At 33.3% G+C, this 20255-nt stretch overlaps 2 protein-coding genes across 2 annotated transcripts; both read left to right on the forward strand.

Annotated features, from left to right (window-relative positions):
* The first annotated feature begins 1005 nt into the window (after positions 1-1005).
* On the forward strand, positions 1006-4510 carry LOC131644241 (uncharacterized). Its single transcript, XM_058914685.1, has 6 exons — positions 1006-1422; positions 1520-1691; positions 2828-3004; positions 3100-3183; positions 3608-3689; positions 3796-4510. Exons 1-6 carry the CDS (start codon positions 1199-1201, stop codon positions 4233-4235), a joined length of 1179 nt encoding a protein of 392 aa, XP_058770668.1. The 5' UTR covers positions 1006-1198; the 3' UTR covers positions 4236-4510.
* A 10643-nt stretch (positions 4511-15153) lies between these two features.
* Positions 15154-18982, forward strand: LOC131617186 (granule-bound starch synthase 1, chloroplastic/amyloplastic). Its single transcript, XM_058888536.1, has 14 exons — positions 15154-15312; positions 15472-15812; positions 15920-16000; positions 16098-16196; positions 16300-16389; positions 16768-16831; positions 16931-17031; positions 17108-17217; positions 17310-17553; positions 17641-17817; positions 17907-18098; positions 18224-18310; positions 18393-18521; positions 18621-18982. Exons 1-14 carry the CDS (start codon positions 15219-15221, stop codon positions 18735-18737), a joined length of 1926 nt encoding a protein of 641 aa, XP_058744519.1. The 5' UTR covers positions 15154-15218; the 3' UTR covers positions 18738-18982.
* The last annotated feature ends 1273 nt before the right edge of the window (positions 18983-20255 follow it).

The raw sequence follows: 20255 nt of genomic DNA on the forward strand, positions 1-20255 counted from the left end.
GATGAAGGATAAGCGTAAAGACAATACTCCAGTTGAATGTTGTGATGGTTGCCCATGTTAGTTTTACCAGAGCCCCACAGTGGACGTCAACTGTACTTACTAAAAGTACAAATGCGCGATAACCCCTAGTGATTAAGGGCTGCTAGAGGCTTAAGGGTTGTTATGGTATTGAAAGCTAGCTCACATGAGATGAAAAGGTACTGCATGATGTATGTATTTTCTCTACGTTCTTTCCTTAGTTCTCAAGACCCTGATGTATTTATTGTTCACTGAGCCCGAAACCAGGTCTTTATAAGATATAGCAGCCACTCAAAAAATGGGTGGTTGATTCCCTACAAACTAAGAAGTGTAGTTAAATCCCACGATCTCTTACACCTGATTGCACGTTATGGACTGAAATACTAAGTGTCTGGACGACATATCCACAAAAGAGACACTCCAACCAATATAAAAAGCAGCTTAAAAAGACTAATGGACAAAAGTGTACACCTTCACACCTTCATCTTGCCCGGGGCATCCCTCCAATTATACCGCCACAAATTTAATTTTATAAAGTTCATAAATATATAGAAATATAGTAAGTAATTTACAAAATATGTTAAAATTTGTTAATTTGCCCTTTAAAGTATATTTAAAACATTTGGAAATCGCTCTGTTTGATTGGTATTTTTTTATATATATAATAAATCAATTTAATCGTTTAACACCTAATAGATTTATGAATTTATGATTCATTTTCCTAAAAGAATCAAATTTTGACTAACATGACTTACATACATGATACATCCTTCATTGCCCTACTAACAACTACATAGGGAATATAGGAAAAACAAAACATTTATGATTAAGTTGACTAATTTTATATTTTCAGAGTCTTAAAACTAAAATTAACCATTAATTAATGATTCAAGTGGGACCTATAGTAATCAACGAAGACGCATTATGACCGCTTATAAAACCGATCCTTATCCGCTACGTTTCTCAATTTTCCTATTGGGCATTCTAATACACCTCTTTTTTCTGACTCATCCTTTACTTTTCATATTTATCTCATTCTCTCTCTTTCTCATCCATTGCTTCCGATTCTTCCACTTCCAACAACAACAACAACAACTGTAATCGCTGTGCTTTCACGCTTATTCTTTTTCGATTCCACCGAGGAAAAACTAGTAGTAACAATTTTGTTCATTCTAACAGCATGTTTCATAATTTTACGGTTGTTGTTATGGACATTTTGGGAAATGTTTTTGGTTTCATAGCTCCGTTGTGGATTGCGGTTATCTTTGGGGTTGTTGTTGGTTGGGCTTGGAAACCTAAATGGGCTATTGAACCGAATAGTTATGATTGGAATGGTTTGTTCAAGTTTCGGGTTCCTTGGGGTAGTGATTCGGAGCTTCAGAATCAACCCGGGTTTTCCGATAGGTTTGTTTTTTTCATTTGCATTTTATTTTGGTTTGTTTTAATTTGTAACCGTTTTTAGTTGGAGTTTTTTTTTTGAACTTGTGCATGTCACGTGCAGTTCTGGTGGCTCTTCGGAAAGTGAAAAGGGGTTGAGGTGTTTAGTGACGGAAGGTGATTTGCAGAATTTGTGTAAGTTGGTTGAGGAGAAAGATGGTGGACCTGCTTGGATTCAGATGATGGATCGTTCTACTCCAACCATGAGTTATCAAGCTTGGCGGAGGGACCCAGAGGTAGTGCTTTGTGCTAACTTCATTCTGTTATTACTGTTGAATTGAACAAGAATTCAGTTGTGGAGATTGTAATTTACTTGCTTAAGGTGTTAATATTTTTAGAATAGTTTCTAAAATTGAAATTTGTATGACAATCACCAACCAGTTGAACCGTGAGTCGACACATTGGGTTGTTTGAGTGGTTTAATTGTGGTTTTGTTTGTGTTCAAGCTTGTACTTGCGAAAAAGTACAATGAGGGTATCCGTGTATTTGTATTTGCATTTGGAGGGCTGTATGTAATGTTTAGGGTTGTTGATGGTGTTTAGAGGTAGCTCACGAAGATTGGTGAGTAGTTCCGTATACGTGGTTTTTGGTTGAAAAATGATTCTCCCCACCTCAGCCTAAGCCTAAGGTATTTATAGAGTTTCCTTAATGGTGTCCTCCGCTCATCTATCAGAAACATGGAGAGTAAGGGTGTTATTCTTACTCAGATCAAGGAGATGACAATTATCCTCTTTTACCCTTTCTCCCAATCCGTTATGATTAGACGTCATTTTCTAAGTTCATTGGGTACGTGGGTAACTGGAGTGAGTTCGGGTGGGTTAACACCAACTGCGGCATGCTAATAAGATCCAAGCGATTTTATGGCTCATTTTAGGTGGCCTATCACTTTGTAGTGCAACTCGGCCTTGCCTGCGTGTTTTAGCTTTCTTATGTGGGCTTTTACTTGTTAAGGCCCAATACAATTATAATAATACAAAGCTGTTTTAAGTAGTTTAATTATATACCTAAAGCTCTTGCCGGTTTGTTGTCTGGTTTTGATTTTTATAACATTGTTTGTCAGTTTACTTAAAGGCCTGTTTTGCTGGATAGGATTTTCGAAAAACCTTGACTTTGTCAATTTAAAAAGATACGGTAAGACCTAGGCTTAATGTAGGTTAGGCCGTAGGTTCCTACCCCTTTGTTGGTCTATATTAATCATGTTGTATAAGTTAATTTAATCCATGAAATTGCCTTGGAGGGACTAATGTAATTGAGAATTTTCAAATTTAGGCTCGTTAATTTCAATGACTAAGCTTGCTACAATTTTAGCGGTCAAGTTAATTGTTTAAGCTACATATTCAGAAAGAGCTTATTGTTTTTGTTTGCTTGCCAGAGTGGACCGCCACAGTATCGCAGTAGAACGACGTTTGAAGATGCGACTCCTGAAATGGTTAGGGATTTTTTTTGGGATGATGAGTATCGGCTGAGGTGGGACGATATGCTTATACATGCTTCAACTATTCAAGAGTGTGAGGTCACTGGTACAATGATTGTGCAGTGGGTGCGCAAGGTTAGTATGCAACTTCCTTGTGTTATGTGTTGTAGCCTTTGCTATGGTTATGAAGTTGACTTTCTTGTATTCTCATCTTCTATTGTTTGCGACAGTTTCCCTTCTTTTGCAGTGATAGAGAATATATCATAGGTCGTCGAATTTGGAATGCAGAGCGGAATTACTACTGTGTCACTAAGGTATGCAATCACAGATGCTGTTATCTTCTATTGGCGTGTGAGTGAGTGTGAATATCTTCTCATAAAGTCTTGATATTTTGTTGTGTATTGGGATTTTGGATTGTGTACATTTATATATTGTCATATTATCCGTGAATAATTAACCAACTAGTTTTTTACTAGCTTTTTCATCCACATTGTTATACTGGGAAGATAAAATGTTAAATTTGTAGAAGTTTGTATTGCAAAGTATGCGTCATGGTGTTTAGTGATATTTGACTCGAGTCATGAGCAGCGTCAAACTAACAAATTCGAATTTAACAAGCTATTTCCTATTTCAGATAAAAAGCTCTTAGATAATTATTATAATTTGCCTAATCTCTTGAGAAGAATTCTGTTATATTTCTAATTTTATATATTAACTAGCCGTATTTCACTTCTTCAGGGAGTGCCTTGTTCCTCTGTGCCAAGGCAGAGCAAACCTAAACGAGTAGACCTTTATTATTCAAGCTATTGTATTCGTGCAGGTAACATACGTTTTAGTACTTAATTCTTGAAAGTAATCTTTATTAATTGCGGTTTTACAATCAATTGACACTCGACTCACATGCATCTGTTGCATATATGAACCAGTTAAATCAAGAAAAGATGACCAGCGGGCTTCATGTGAAATTTTATTGTTTCACCATGAAGATATGGGCATACCCTGGGAAATTGCTAAACTTGGAGTTCGTCAGGGTATGTGGGGAGCTGTCCAGAAGTTTGATCCCGGACTACGTGCATATAAAAAAGAAAGGGATTCCGGTGCTCCGTTGTCCCGAAGTGCTAAAAACGCAAAAGTCCACACCAAAGTAACTACCGACTATGTGAGATCTTTGGAAGACTCAACCAGTAATTTGTTGGAGATTGAAAATCATGATTCTTCTGACAAACCAACGGGGAGAAACATACCTAAGCTTCTAGTTGTTGGCGGAGCCATTGCTCTTGCCTGCACTCTTGATCAAGGGCTAGTGACTAAGGCAGTTATATTCGGAATAGCTAGAAGATTTGGAAAATTCGGAAGGAGGTTGTGACATGTGAGACACTTTATATGTTTTTTTGTCGAGAAAATACTGGCCATGTAATTTGTGGCAATAGAGTTAGAAATTGAAATGTGACTTTCTTGCCTTAAATAACTGTTATCTCTGTATCTAGTTGGCAGCCATGGTTCATGAGAAATGATATAATTCTTTTCTCTATTTGTTTGAAGATACAATGCAGCTTTTAAGTGGAAATTTGGACATTGTATATTAGCCATTGAAGACCCTTGTGCTGCATGAATAATATTCAGGTTTTTCTTGATTCAGAAGATTTCTTCATTTTTTTCCTCTGGTAAAATTATCTTAATGCAGATTGTGGTGGTTTTCAAGGAGTCATCGAATAAACTTGTAATAGTAGAAATATTAAAAGAATATTTCAACAAGTATACATATGAACAATAGTCTCCTCTTTTGCATAATAACTTAACTCGCATAATTTGATCAGCTTAACTTGCATATTAAACTAAGAAACACTTTATCTATTTTGATCAGCACACTTGCATAATTTAGGGGTAAGTTTTGTCGGGCCAACATTTCATTATAAGAATTTGGGGCACCAAATACTTGAAAGAAGTAATCAATTGTGTTTTTTCGATCTTCCTTAACTCCACACCAATCAACATCTAGATAACAAGTAATAATAACTTATTTGCTTTCAGAATCTCGTGAAAATAGAATTCCACAGTTTATTGATCCTTTTAAGTATCTCATGCTGCTTCTTGCATCTGAGATATTTGTAAGAAATAAAGTTTATAGCACAACTCCCAAGGATTTTATTATTTGAGCATCATCTATGAACATGACCTTCATACTCATTTGGTGTTTCATCTTCTTGGATACATATGTTCATTCTCTCTTGTTCGATCTTTGGAAGTTTTTGTGGATCTTTTATACTTTCTTGGCTGAGTTACAATTCAAAACAGAAAGATACTCTCTGATCCTTAAAGCGCTCATTATCAATTACTTATCTATAAAACTAAATTATACTTTTCTTTTGTCTTCTTCGGTACAAAGAAAATCATGTTTATTTACTACTTTATTATTGACATAATAAGTAAGAATAAACATACTATTAATTAAAATGTTCCACAATTCATAATTATTAGCTTCCATGAACATTTTCATTCTTGCTTTTCATATTTCAACACATTCACCATCAATTGATGGAGGTGTATTTAGGAAAGTCTTCAAATTAAAAAAATTGTTTGACTTCATCATTCCACCTTCTGAGATGATTGGTCTTATAATAGGAGTTAGACTCTAATGTCACTTGTTAGATAAGTGATTCCAAACACAAAAGGGAGGGTGGATTGTGGAGTTTTGAAAAAAGAAGTCCAATTAAAAATTCTTTGATAAATGAAAGTGTTTAAAATAATTTTGTAAAACAAACAAATAATAAACAATTAAATAAATAAATGGGAATAAGAGTAAATAGCAGAGATATAAAGAGATAAGGATTGAGAAAATTGTAATAGGATTTATATAAGTTCGACATAACCACTCGGGCTACTTCTATCCCCAAGAGTTTCTTCTTGAGAGTTTTCACTATATCAGATGCGAGCTTTTCACAGGTTATACCTGTGAACCTTCTTGCAACCAAACGTGAGTTTAACATTGGCTATCCTCCAAATCAAACACGAGATTTTACACCAGGATAATCGTGGAATCAAACAGAACTTTTACACCAGGCTGAAGGGTTTTAAAACCATGACCTCGAATCAAATCAAACAGAGGAAAACATGAAGGGTTTTTGTATCTGTGACTTGAATCTCAACTTTCACTTGATTCGAATCATGCAACACTGTGACTCGAATCACAAGTTGCACATGATTTGAATCCCACAAGTTCCTATTAGCCTTTGCTCAGTTTGATTCGAATCACCACTTACATATGACTCGAATCACACAGTTTCTCACTTTTTCCTATTTGGCTCAGTCCAAATTAATTCAAATCACAGTTTATGCATTACTTGAATCATGACCTTTCATGACTCGAATCACAATTATAACTTGACTCGAATCACAGGAAAATGAGTCACTTCTTTTATGTTGATCTTGTTTCACTCTACTTGTTCAGTTAACTCAAATCAACAAATGTTCTTTACTCGAATTTAACAACCATTTTCACCTATTTTTATGCTTAATCTTCAGGACATATAAATCTTTTTGGCATCTCATATCTTTCACAATTAACTACGTACGTAACTACGTAACAACAACTTTCATTTTTGAAAACTCAAATCTCTTGCCAACGAAATTCTTTCATCTTCAACCTCATCTTTTGAATTTAAATATTGATTGAGAAGATTTGTAATTGTTGAGGAATACTTGTCTTGGAACTAACATTTCTTTGAAAAGTGTGTAAAGATTTTCAGGAGGCTTGCAAGATTGTGGTAGTTGTGACTGGTGGTGAAAAATTCAAGTGGAAAGAATGAGGTTCTTCTCTCTAGGCTGACCTTGGTAGTGTTGTGTGGAAGCATACAAACAAGGTAGAAGTTCTTCTCAATCTTTAGACAGTTCATCGCTGAAGAAATTAGTGGGATCAAGGTGATTGCCACATACGAAGATTTAGAGCAAATTAGTGAAGCTGGAAGATTCAAGAAGCAATAATCGAGTAAATATTTTCCCGAGAGTTCGGCATCAAACCCATATACAAGTCAAGGTTCAGATAGGAGATTTATTTTCTTAGCATTATTAAGGATTCTTTGATTGTATGAGCTCATGTAATATTTGTCAAAACATATCAAAAGAATAACTTTAAATGAGAAACTATTGGAGAGTGGAGTAGGCTCCTGCAAGGACGATAGAGCCAAACCACTATATATTTCGGTGTACTCTCTCTTGTATTTTAATTTTCGCAGGTTATTGCGTGTTTAGTTAATCGTTTTTTAGTGTAGTTTATTGTTAATTCTTCTTGGTAGCGATTAATTACATAAGTGTAGGTTTTGTTAGAATCAGAACCTATTTGTGTTTTAGTGCTAATTAAAATCTGCAGACTGTGATGTTAATATCCTATAGAAAATTGATTTTGTAAATAACACTTCTAGTGAAACTTTGCAATTTATCAATTCAATATAGTTTGTAACTTCTCATTATTGTCTTTGAACAATCTAAAGATAATTGTGAATTGTAGTATAATTGCATTTGTGATTTCTTCCAAGATAAATGTAGCGTCTTTATTTTTCGCAAATCGCTTTCCGCAATGCAAACTCTGAATTTCATTTTAAAAACCTTGAGAAACAATTTTGAAAATCAGTCAAATTTTTTAAAGGGTTTATTTACCCATCTCTAGATTTTTTTCTCTACTCCATATTCTCACCCAACATCTTCAACTTTAAAGTTTTAAGGTTATGAAGACAAGAATGGAAGATATACATATTTATAATTGTTGAAACCCAACAAATCAATAACAAACCCAAAATATATTTTATTAGCAAACGGATCCATAAACCAAAACAACGAATCCTAATACACACAATATAAAATAACTAGACTTGAACTCTGTCTGACCGAACCGTCCGACAAACCCATAACCATTGTCGCTCTTGCTCCCTATTCATGCTAATTTCTAGTTTCTATAATCTTAAGATTTTAACACATATTTAAAGAAAAATTAAAATATACTTTTAGATCATTTGATTAGCGATGATTATGATGATTTAGAAGACTCCCAATAATCCTTTTTTGATAGCAAGGAAATTAGCATTCAGGATGTTGTGAATCATATAAAAATTTCGTTTCCAACAAGGAAATTAGCATTGTGAAGACAAAGTATTTTGATTAACTAGTCGGTGGTGTAATCCTTGGGGGCATATCAAATTTGTTTGTTAGATGCATGATGCTTTGGTTGTTTTCACTAACAAATAGTTTTGTTAAAATTTATTTATTATTTTTATAGGAGACAGACAGTATACAAAGGGGACCCCTTCTCAAGTGTTGAAGATAGTAAAAAACAAAATTTTATTTGGAAGTTTCCTTTCATTGTCGCATGTTTTTCAGTTTTCTAGCTTTAAGAAAAGGGGACCCTCTGATTTGTTTGGTGGTAGATGAAACTGAACGATGATTGTAACGCACCATGAGGCATTTTCTTGTCCTTTTTCTTCACATTCTTTCAAGTTTCAAGGTACACAAAAGCACAACAAGAGCCACAATCTATATATATTTAATTACTACTAATATTTATGGAAAGGAAAAATAGAAGCCGTTGGTTCTTTCAATAAATCAAATTTCAACACCTGCTTCACCCTTTTCGATTGGAGCTCTTGATGTTACATCACGAGGGTAAATCATTATTTTGGTGTTTGAAATTGTAATGTCCATTATTAATCTAATCCCTCAAATTTTTAAAGAGGCGACAAAGAATATTTAGGCTAACATATAAGTTTTACATATAAGTTTTTTAAAATGAATTTTGACAAATTAGAATTTTTTTTAGATTTTATTACTCTACACGTTTCTTAACTATTAAACTTTTTGTGATTAGGCTGAAGTTGAAAGATCTAATTTAGAAAGATATATTGATTAAAAAAAATTAAAATATATTAGTTTGAAAATTATTTAAAATATTTTAACTAATTAACAAAGAAAGTTTATTGAATAAAAAAAAGAAAAAACAAATAAATGAGGAGACATAAAATTTAATTTATAAAAATTAGTAAAAATATAGTTGTACATGTTTAACCTATCTATCAAAAAAAATTCTAAAGCACAAATAGGAAATGAATTTCACCAAATGTCATAATCAACAAAAAAATGCATTGATTAATCTATCTGCATATACATTTTATCTATGAAAAAGTGAGATGTCTTGAATCTAAATGGTCGTATAGTGTGTAAAGTATTCTTCTATTCGATTAAAAGATGTTAATGGATAATATTCAGATTAAAAAAAATACTCGGATGACTGACATGTAGTCAGTTTCAAGTCAAAGATTTCTTCTATTCTTCTTGTAAACATATTCAATGACAAGCATGATCTCACTCAACAATGTTATTAAATTATTCCTAAATATGCCACCACAAGTTGATATTCTAGAAATTCCTCTTGAAGCTTAATTTGTGTTATACTTAATTCAATTATGAATAGAAAAACACCAATTAACTTGTATGATTCTAGGTACTGAAGAATATCGACATTTGATGTAAAAGCATTTAATAATTGTAAACTCGTGAATTAAAAAGTACATGTGTCACTTGAAAGAAGTAGATGTCATATAATCCAATTGTTTAACATAAAAAATGTCTTTCTCAAAGTCAAAGTTACCATTTTGAAATCTGATATCATTTATGATGCACCGAGTTTTCCAACGAAATATTATAATGAGTCATGATCAGATTATGAATTTGAGAACTCCAACCTCTACTAGCTACTTTGAATAAACTTTTGTGACTAGTTCTATCAATGTTCGTGTCAAACAACCACTTTATCTGGTGCCAGAAAAGTATAGTGTATCTGCATCTAAGAAATAATGATATGCATTTTCCACATCATGATTGCAGAGATATCACTTCCAAAATATATAAATTTTCACTCGAATCAGATTGTCTTTTATTGTAATAACATTATGTATTAGTTTCTAAGTCACTAATGACTTAGCAGGCAGTATGTAGTGTTGTCAAATAAATTTTCTCCAAGAAGCTACAATGTGATCCCTCTTAATACAATTGTAAGCATCTTTAAAAGATAGACCTCTATTTGTAGATCATGTCCAAATGAGTTTATCAACAGTAGTATTATCAAATTACAAGTTAATCTTCAAAATATCTTCAATAATTTAAGGAGGCAACATCGTGAGGAATATTTTAATCGATGTCTTGGGTAATTGAAGTTATTTTAGCTGTTTGTATAAATCGAATATCCATTAATAATACTATGTGTAAATATTTAATTTTGCGTCTCAACCAATTGTCAGTCCATAAATCAATGTTCTTCCTGTTACCAATCTGACACCTACTATTTCCTTCAAAAAGAAAAAAAAAGTGCTTAATGTCATACCATATTGAAGAAAAAATATGATGCATGATTAATTTTTTGTGTATGAACACTATGATATATCTTCATTATATATTAAAGGAAAATGTTAATGTGTGATTTGAGAATACATGTTAAGAGTCAATGTAAAAAATATTATCTTAGAGTATGTTCGGTTTCTATTTTGAAAGAGGCAAAAATATTTCTAAAAGTGAGAATTGATTTTATAATGATTTTAACATGTTTGATTTTTTAAAGTAGAATTGATTATGTCACTAGGATTGATTCTAATTGAAAATAAAATGTGTAGTTTGAGTCTAAAAATGATTTTTATATTGAAATTTACTATTCGACTCAATTTTCCTAAAAATTATCCAAGCATAAATCATTTTGTCTTGACTCATTTTTAACCATAATCAATTTTACAAAATCATTTTCTCTACCGCAGAACCAAACATGCGCTTAATATATGTTTTGTTTCATGTTGTGAGCACCCATAATTGATTATGGATGTGTAGAATTGATTCTGATGTGTTTGGTTAGTCTCGAGTAACATTGATGATACTTTTTAAATCCGATTCTATTTGAAGATAAAATTTGTAGTTTTTAAGTCTAAACGTGATTTTTACGCTGAAACTTATTATTCACCTTCTTAATTTTCCTAAAAGTTATTCAAACATAAATGATTTTGGCTTCAACTCACTTTTAACCAAACTCAATTTTACAAAATTAATTTACTCCACCGTAGAACTAAACATGCGCTTAATGTATGTTTGGTTTCACGTTCTGAGCATCCATAATTGATTATGAATTATAGAATTGATTCTGATGTGTTTGATTACTCTCGAGTAAAATTGATTATACTTCTATCAATCGTTAGTTGGTTCAATGGTGATTGACGCAGAACTTGGTAGGGAGGATCACGGTTTGATCCCCCGCAGCTACGATCGGGAGGGGGCTAGAACCACTTGATGCCAGAACTGACCCCTGAACCGAACTATACCGGTTGTGATAAACAAAACAAAGAATATTATACTTCTTAAAATAGATTCTACTTGAATGTGATTCCTATTGTGAAATTTACTATTCAACTCATATTTGCTGAAATTATTCAAACATAAATAATTTTACCTTCAATTCACTTTTAGCCATAATTAATTTAGCCGAATCCATTCACTCATCAACACATTTTTTTTTACTGAAAAACCAAAAACATGCTAAGAATTGTGTATTCAATTTTTAAAAGTTTAAAAATTAGTATTTATTAACATAAATATTATTTTTAATATGGATTTTTAGAGCACAATTTAGTATAACTCTATATTAAATTTTTGTTTAACAAAACTATATCTTTAGCTTATATTTTGTGACTTATAACTTATAAGTTATTTTTTTTTTTAAAAACTCATTTTATAAAATTATTTTCTCGCAAGTTTATAGTTTATTTTTATTAAGGTATATTATTTATAATAAACTAATTCAACTAGTTTATATTGTAAATTTTGAAATTTTTCTATCGCTTATACATCTATTATCTTAATTAAAAAATAATATTTACTAATGTTGGTGCACAATGAATAAAGATAATGACAAAGAGAATAACGGCGCAAAGATTAATAAGAGAGAATAATATTGTATATTCTACTTGCCTTGTTTTTAAATGATAGCTACTACAAGGCTATTTATACAAAAGAAAAATTGTCACCTAAGCCCTAAAAGACTAAACTTAGTGAACAAGTTTAAGGTACAAACAGTACAGTACTACAAAATACTAAAGTACCCTTACTACTAAACAGCTACGCTATCAGGACCCAGAAGGTAGAACTTCTGGTCAACACTATCTTCTGAGTAACCATCAGAAGATTAGCCCACATCAGAACTTCTGATGCTCATCTTCTAAATATTGAATTACTCTTCAATAACTAAATTATTTTCTTATGTTATTTTATAATTATAAGTTAGCTCAACTGTTAATATTACTAAACACTACAAGTTCAATCAACTAATTTATTTGTTACTAATCATCAGCTAGCTTAAAGGATAAAAGCATAAACTCATTAACTAAAAATTAGGTATCATATACTTTTTCTTACCAAATATAATCTAATTTTTCATAAATAAAAAGAAGAGAAAGAATGGATTTGCAATCTGTTTCGGTTGTTTAGAGCTTCTCATGCAGTGGAGAGGAGTCTGACCTGCAAGATTAGCAATCCAACGTTCAAATTAGTACGAGAGTGAAAAAAGGACTTTGAATGAGAAATAATTTGAATACTCGTGAAATGGTGTGCTTCTTCTTTAAATAAAAGTAGTTGTTAGCAACTGAATGTATGTGGTAAGATGTAAGATGCAGTCAACTGTTAGATAGATTTAGACGGTTGGGAGAATGCTTGCATGAGATATTACACGCTCCTTCGGAGAAAAGGATCCACCGGTTCGACACTAAGCACTTCATTAATTCATTATTGGGCCTTCTGGGTGGCTCGTAACAGTTGTCCTCCAAGTCCTTGTTTTTTATATGTATGGAGAGGGGTTGCCCGACGCGGCCTTAGTGAAGAGGCGCATGCGAATATATCTTTTACAAGTATTAGAGTCAAAGCCAACACTTGACGGGTGCGAGAATGTATTGCTACAAAGAGGTAGACTTGTACTATGAGGAGCTATACTTAAAGAACCACTTGGTGGCCTTCTTTCAGTAACTTGGTTACGTTGGTGGAGTTATCCTATCCGACACGGCGTCTAGAAATTGGTTGAAAAGGTGCATGGACTCGCTGGTCAGTGGATGACAAATCAAAAAAAGGAAAAGAAGAAAAAAATTGTATGGTGCTAAAGCCTTATTGTTCCTACTTCATTTCTTGAATTTCTTCTAAAGCATCTTTTCTTGATCGTGTAAATGCAATAAAGAGTAAAGATCATATGAAATAATTCAGGAAGGAGACTTTGGCAGTTGTCGTTTTGGTCAAAAATATGAGTACACCGTCTATTGGGAAGCTTCTATCTTGTGTACACCCACTAGGATGCCTCTAGGTCTAGTTATCGGGAAGATTTCCCATACTACTCCTTTTCCAATTCTAAATGAGGTCCAGACTCTCCCCAATCGAGTTATGATAAATGATGTCTTATCATCCCCATGGAAGGAAGGTGAGGAATGATTGGCTTCCATCCTAAAGTTAAAAGAGATTCAGGTTGAGAGACCTTTTCACAAGTGTACTCAGATTAGTTATGCAAGAAGGCATGCTTTTATTCAGGTAGAATCAAACCTTGTGTTGTTAGCTCATCCCAGACCGAGGAAAGACATGGAGTTTTGGTCTTTAATTTCATATGAGGATTATGTGGATTTATGTGCTTGCATGTATAAAGTTGATTATCATGTAAAATATCTTCATAAAAAAATATCTTCATGTAAAATAGCTTTCAACTCTCTGATGGTGATCCACCTAGAATAACATCTCAAGCTTCATAAAAAAAAGGTATCTAGTTATATGAGTACTCTTGATAGCTATATGAGTTCCTATAAAATTTCTAGGTAGAGAAATTATTTTAATTTCTCCTCGTCTGAGTTGAGAAATTATCAAGTATTATTTTTCGGATTCTCTTTGCAGAATTATTTGAATTTCTCTTTATTTGAAAAACCATTAAGTGATTAAATGACCACTATTGAATTAACTTTAAAAAATTATTTGAATTTATCCTTGTTTGAAAAATTATTACAATTAATTTTTATACCACATACTGCGAATGATATTTATACCATATTTAAATGGTTTTTGCACCAAATAATCGTACAATATAAAACTGATTGTTTTATCCTTAAGGCGTCATTATTGAGTGATTCTTTTGCATAATTTTAAACAATACTATAAAACATTTTAAACGATCTAATTCTAATTCGTGACTCGACTTGGTAATTTCATGTCAACCCCTTAAAACATAGATTTCTACATGTCATCCCCCTAATTATACATGCCACCCCTTTATTTTATATTATTCCCAAAATGTCTGTGACACTATTTATTTATAACTTTTACCTTTTCTTTTCCGTAAAAAAAAAAAACTTTTACCTTTTCTGAAAAAAATTAGTGTTACCAAAATCACCAAAAAGCAAATTTCTAGTACCTCTAGCAATTTTCCGGTATCTCTTTTTGGCCGATATCGAAAATTCTTTGTCTTTTACAAATTTTCGGTATCCATTTACCGGAAATTTCAAAATATCCAGTGCGATTTACCAGAGATTTTAAAAATTTTGGTAATTTTACAAAATTCATTACCCCGTCTTGGAAATTTCACAAATTTTCGGTAAAAAACCAATACCGGAAATTCCAAATTTCCGGTGAGTACCAGAAATTTCTTTAAAAAGGAAAAAAAATTAAATCCCAGTAATACCGAAAATTTAAAATTTCCGGTAATTTTATGAACTGAAGTCACATCAGAAATTTGAAATATCTGATAGCAAAAATTTAAAATTTTCGGTATGAAGCATCAGACATGGTAAATTGATAAATCTAACAAAAAATTTCATATTTACATGAAATTTCTGGTACGATATCAAAAATTTTAAAAAATCCAATATTTTATGGTTAATAGTAATTCATCCCCCTGTAATGTTAGCGAATTTTGCTTTTCCTTCCTCCCTATCTTTTGGCAATTGTTTTTTTTTATAAAAAAAACGTTGCAAAAGGCTGCCTTTGACAACGATAAAAATAAATCAAAACACACTTATATTACCGGGATACACTACTGTTAGCCCAATATTTTATAAGGACTTAAACGATGACATATATAAAAGAAAAAAATGTGGGGTGTCATGTTAATTCCTCCCTAAAACAACACCTCATGAGCGCAAAAATGCAATCAAACCATGTTTTGTTGTGCTGCACAGTCATGAAGTATATGCCCCACTTGCTATACAGTCATGAAGTATATGTGTACACTCAAAATCACACTCTTCTGACACGTGTCCAAATGTAGCAATCAACGGTAGGAGACACTCTTCTTCCTCACTACTACAAAATGCCACTCTTCTCATCATTCTTACCAGCTACGATTACACACTCTCACCACCAACCACCTTCCTTTCACCGTCGATCATCCTCTCTCACCACCGGTGAGTTATCACTCACTATAACTTCATCACACTATCTAATCTCACCGCCACGTCACTCCAGATCCAAATTAACCACCTTAATAATATATTAATATCACCTTTATTTTACTAAAACGAATTATTAAAACTAAGTAACTGAATTTTGTTTGACACATGCAGAAGCAGATTTTGACACAAAAATGGCAACAATGACGGGATCTTCTCCGGTGACAAGAACTGCGTCCTTCAATTACCAAAAGAGATCAACAGAGTCTAAACTGAATTCCCCTCAGATCACTTTCAATAACAACCAAGCTTTTACTTATGTTGGTTTGAGATCTCTCAACAAACTGCACGTGCGTCCCGCACGTGCTACTTCTGGTTCTTCCAACACGAGTGCAAAATCATTAGGGAAAATAGTGTGTGGAATGAGCTTGGTGTTTGTTGGAGCTGAAGTTGGACCTTGGAGTAAAACTGGTGGACTCGGTGATGTTCTGGGTGGTCTTCCACCTGTTTTAGCAGTAAGTTACTTTTGCATTACACTTATCAGAATACGATATCGACACTGACACGTTGACATCTGACATAATTGAATGCATGCAATTTTTGTGATGATTTAATGGATTAGGGAAATGGACATCGTGTTATGACTGTGTCGCCGCGCTATGATCAATACAAGGATGCATGGGATACTAGTGTGTTGGTTGAGGTAACTTTTTTGTGTATGTATAAATCTTGAAAGTACTGTGTTAGGAAAGTATTACCTGTTATTAATGATATATTAATTTTGTTTTTGTTGTTGGTAGGTTAAAGTTGGAGATAAAGTTGAAACTGTGCGTTTCTTTCACTGTTACAAGAGAGGAGTTGATCGTGTTTTTGTGGATCATCCACTTTTCCTTGAAAGGGTTTGATTTCTGTGATTTAGTTTTCATCAATCAATGGAATGTTTATTGATTTCTGTGATTTAGATAAACTGACTTTTTTTTATTGATATTTGGAATCTGAAAGGTGTGGGGGAAGACTGGGTCAAAACTTTATGGGCCTAAAACTGGAATTGATTATAGAGATAATCAACTTAGATTCAGCTTGTTGTGTCAGGTAACTTTTTGCTTTGTACACTTTCTACTTATATTGTTTTACTTTGTATTAATTGTTAGATCTGTTGACATAAACAACTTAATTAAGTGCTTCTGTGTAACATATTTCTATATTAATAAAAGTAAAGTAAGTCCAATTGTTTTTCATAAGTCATCCTTAAGAGTTTATAGAAATAAGTTGAAAATTGCTTATAAACATGTCATAAGTCCTTTCTGTAAACTATATTTGCTCTTGAATCATAATTGCAATTCACGATATTTGCAGTTTTGATTTATGATTATTGACTGTACCTTTTTTCAATAGATAGCTGAAAATTTTAACTTGTTTATATAGTTGACTCTACATATGATTATTATCAATGTGCTTAATTACTTTCAGGCTGCACTTGAGGCACCAAGGGTTTTGAACTTAAACAGCAGCAAATATTTCTCAGGGCCATATGGTGTGATTCTCTAGTCTAATACTATCTTGATCTTTAATATATTCGTTTGATGATAAACTTCAACTTAAGTTAACAAGCTTTTTATGACTTTCACCCCAGGCGAAGATGTAATCTTTGTTGCCAATGATTGGCACTCTGCTCTTATTCCATGCTACTTGAAATCGATGTACAAGTCTAGAGGGCTTTACAAAAATGCAAAGGTGACGATTTGTTTACTTTTCGTGTTTGCGAAATCTATATAGCATAAGGAAGCTGACTTCTTCGTAATCATGGCAGGTAGCCTTTTGTATTCATAACATAGCTTACCAGGGTAGAAACCCCTTTTCAGACTTCTCTCTTCTCAATTTACCTGATGAATTTCGAAGCTCTTTCGACTTCATTGATGGGTATGATATGGTTATTCTTCTAAAAATCATAATATAACATCGGTCTTGTGTTCATACAATTTTATTATGTTTTTCTTTTGTTTCTTTTTCAGGTATAATAAGCCTGTGAAGGGAAGAAAAATCAATTGGATGAAAGCTGGAATATTAGAATCCGACCAAGTGTTCACTGTAAGTCCGCATTATGCCAAGGAACTTATTTCCGGAGAAGACAGAGGTGTGGAATTGGACAATATCATTCGTTCAACTGGCATCATTGGTATCGTGAATGGCATGGATAATCGAGAGTGGAGTCCAAAAACTGACCGATACATAGATGTACATTACGATGAAACAACTGTAAGTAGCACCTTTTCAGTTTAACATGGATTCCTTTTTTTGACATGGAACATAGAAACTCATGATCATCAAAACTGTCAATTTTAGGTCACCGAAGCAAAATCTCTGTTGAAAGAAACTCTTCAAGCCGAGATTGGGTTGCCAGTTGACAGCAGTATCCCTTTGATAGGGTTCATTGGCAGGCTAGAAGAGCAGAAAGGTTCAGATATTCTCGTTGAAGCTATCGCCAAGTTCATTGACGAAAATGTTCAGATAGTAGTTCTTGTAAGTGTCTTGTTTCGATTTTTCGTGTCCTTTTATGATACTGTTACCTAGACAAAGCTATGTTTATAATACATATTCTTTTTATTCAGGGAACTGGCAAAAAGATCATGGAAAAGCAAATCGAGGTGCTGGAGGAAAAATATCCTGGCAAAGCAATTGGGATAGCGAAATTCAACAGCCCCTTGGCTCACAAAATTATTGCTGGATCTGACTTTATAGTGATCCCAAGTAGATTTGAGCCCTGTGGTCTAGTTCAGTTGCACGCCATGCCATACGGAACGGTAGAATTTATGCGCCTTTTTTCTCCATTTAAGATTTCAATTTTCTAAGTTCATGCAATCGCACATAGTTGTTGATCTGCACTGTCCGGTCGAAATCGGGGCTAACTTCAAAATGCTTGAAACAGGTGCCAATAGTTTCCTCAACTGGTGGACTTGTTGACACTGTGAAAGAAGGCTATACAGGATTCCACGCCGGACCGTTCAACGTAATGGTAAGAAGATAAGTATACTTTTTCGTTTACATTTTGATAGAGGAGTGAAACGAAAAAGATTATAACTTAAGTTGTTTTTTAGTGTGAAGATGTTGATCCAGATGATGTAGATAAGTTAGCAGAAACTGTAAAGAGAGCCCTGAAAACCTATGGCACTCAAGCCATGAAAGAGATAATCTTGAACTGCATGGCCCAAAACTTCTCGTGGAAGGTAAGCACATGATTGACGATTTTGTCGATTTTGTAATGATGAGTTAGTCCTATAAGAAATGCGATTCAACTAATCCTTAATGTTCGATTTCTAATACAGAAACCAGCCAAGCTGTGGGAGAAGGCGCTATTGAACCTAGAAGTCGCAGGCAACGTAGCTGGAATAGACGGGGACGAGATTGCTCCTCTTGCAAAGGAAAATGTGGCCACTCCTTGAGAGGGATTAGTATCAAAAACATGTAGCCACTCCTATAAGGTTTCTTTGAAGTAAGGTCTTGTAAGCAATCTATGTAGTTTCAAGAACATGAGTTGTAAGAAGTTAAAATGTTGTAGTAGTGAATAAAGGCCTGTATCCTGTTGTTAAATTGTTCATATGGCTCTAGTCGTGAACTTCATAATTATAGGAATGAATAATGCACTCTTAAGTGAATAAAGGTCTAGTTCATATGCTTCGAGATTTAACATATTCATATCACAATGTTTTTTTTTTTTGGGTTACATATTTATATCACAATGTTGATGATGAATTTGAAATTTAGAAAATTAATAAAACTTGTCAAGTCACTCTAATATAACACTTGGTCAAAAATGGGGATCATGTCTTCTTAGATATAAGTTCAAACTTTAGACTTGGTAAATCTTCGCCATGGGTTGCTGAGGATTATCTGCTGGAAAAAAAAAAAACAAACAGAAAAACCACTTAATGTCTCATTTGACAGAGCACGTAATATCAATTTTTATATGTATCAACTTTTAAGTATAAGGTTCTTTTTCAATTTGTCTTACTGAGTGTGCTGTTTCTCAGCCACTACATTGTCTTTTCTCCGGTGTGTCACCACCACTTGGTCAGCCACTCATGGCGATTGCCTTGACGAAGTTCTGTCCCCCATCATTGTCCCAGCGCATGAGCCACATGCGTCCGCATATTTATTGTCTGCATTTTTGTCTCATTTCGTCGTCGTTCATTGTGATCATCATTGTCCTTTTCACAACCAGATGCCTCTCTTTGCACATTTTTTTTACTACTAACCATTCTGTTATATTTATCAAAGTCTTACTCATCCGGTGCAAAATAGTAAACGGCTCTAGTCTCAAGGACAGGTAATTGAAGGTCACTTTACCAAACAATCGACAGATATTGATACAGTGCGGCGGAGGTTCGGATGTCCACGAAGGAGCTTTGGAGGTATTGTGGGTCAGTTCGGATTCAGTTCAATTGATTGGCATGTATCAAGTTTGGTTGTTTCGGTTTGCAGTTATCTTCATCAATATATTGTGTTTTGGACGCCTTAAAGATTTATGGTCTTTAACAAATATAAATATGTATCTATATTATTTTTGTCTTCACAACCTTTAGAACTTCAGAGCTGAAGACATAGATAAGGGATAGGAATTCAATTAGGGAAACTTGAAATTCTTGAAGTTAATGAAACCCTTAGAACTTCAGAGCTGAAGACATAGGTAAGGGATAGGAATTCAATTAGGGAAACTTGAAACTCTTGAAGTTAATGAAACCCTTTGAGATATTCAATGGAATTGGGAAACACTTCTAAATATATTGGATTTGTGTGATTCATATATAGAGAGAGTAATAGATATTGAGAAACATTTGAGTAGAAAATAAAGTTTGTTCTTGAGAATTTGGGTGACTATTTTCTTGTAACTCTTTTATGATCTCTTGTAACAACTTTTTAAGTATATCGATTTGATTTGATTGGAAAAAACAAATTTTGTT

The sequence above is a fragment of the Vicia villosa genome, linkage group LG1 (genome assembly GCF_029867415.1).
Source record: "Vicia villosa cultivar HV-30 ecotype Madison, WI linkage group LG1, Vvil1.0, whole genome shotgun sequence".
Taxonomy (NCBI): domain Eukaryota; kingdom Viridiplantae; phylum Streptophyta; class Magnoliopsida; order Fabales; family Fabaceae; genus Vicia; species Vicia villosa.

Bases quoted from the DNA above. Each gene is read 5' to 3' on its own strand.
- LOC131644241 (XM_058914685.1), top strand. From the start codon at position 1,199: ATGTTTCATAATTTTACGGTTGTTGTTATGGACATTTTGGGAAATGTT. The intron at 1,423-1,519 runs GTTTGTTTTTTT...TGTCACGTGCAG, and splicing joins CAACCCGGGTTTTCCGATAG to TTCTGGTGGCTCTTCGGAAA. The intron at 3,690-3,795 runs GTAACATACGTT...TATATGAACCAG, and splicing joins AAGCTATTGTATTCGTGCAG to TTAAATCAAGAAAAGATGAC.
- LOC131617186 (XM_058888536.1), top strand. From the start codon at position 15,219: ATGCCACTCTTCTCATCATTCTTACCAGCTACGATTACACACTCTCAC. The intron at 17,032-17,107 runs GTGACGATTTGT...TAATCATGGCAG, and splicing joins GGCTTTACAAAAATGCAAAG to GTAGCCTTTTGTATTCATAA. The intron at 18,099-18,223 runs GTAGAATTTATG...TGCTTGAAACAG, and splicing joins ACGCCATGCCATACGGAACG to GTGCCAATAGTTTCCTCAAC.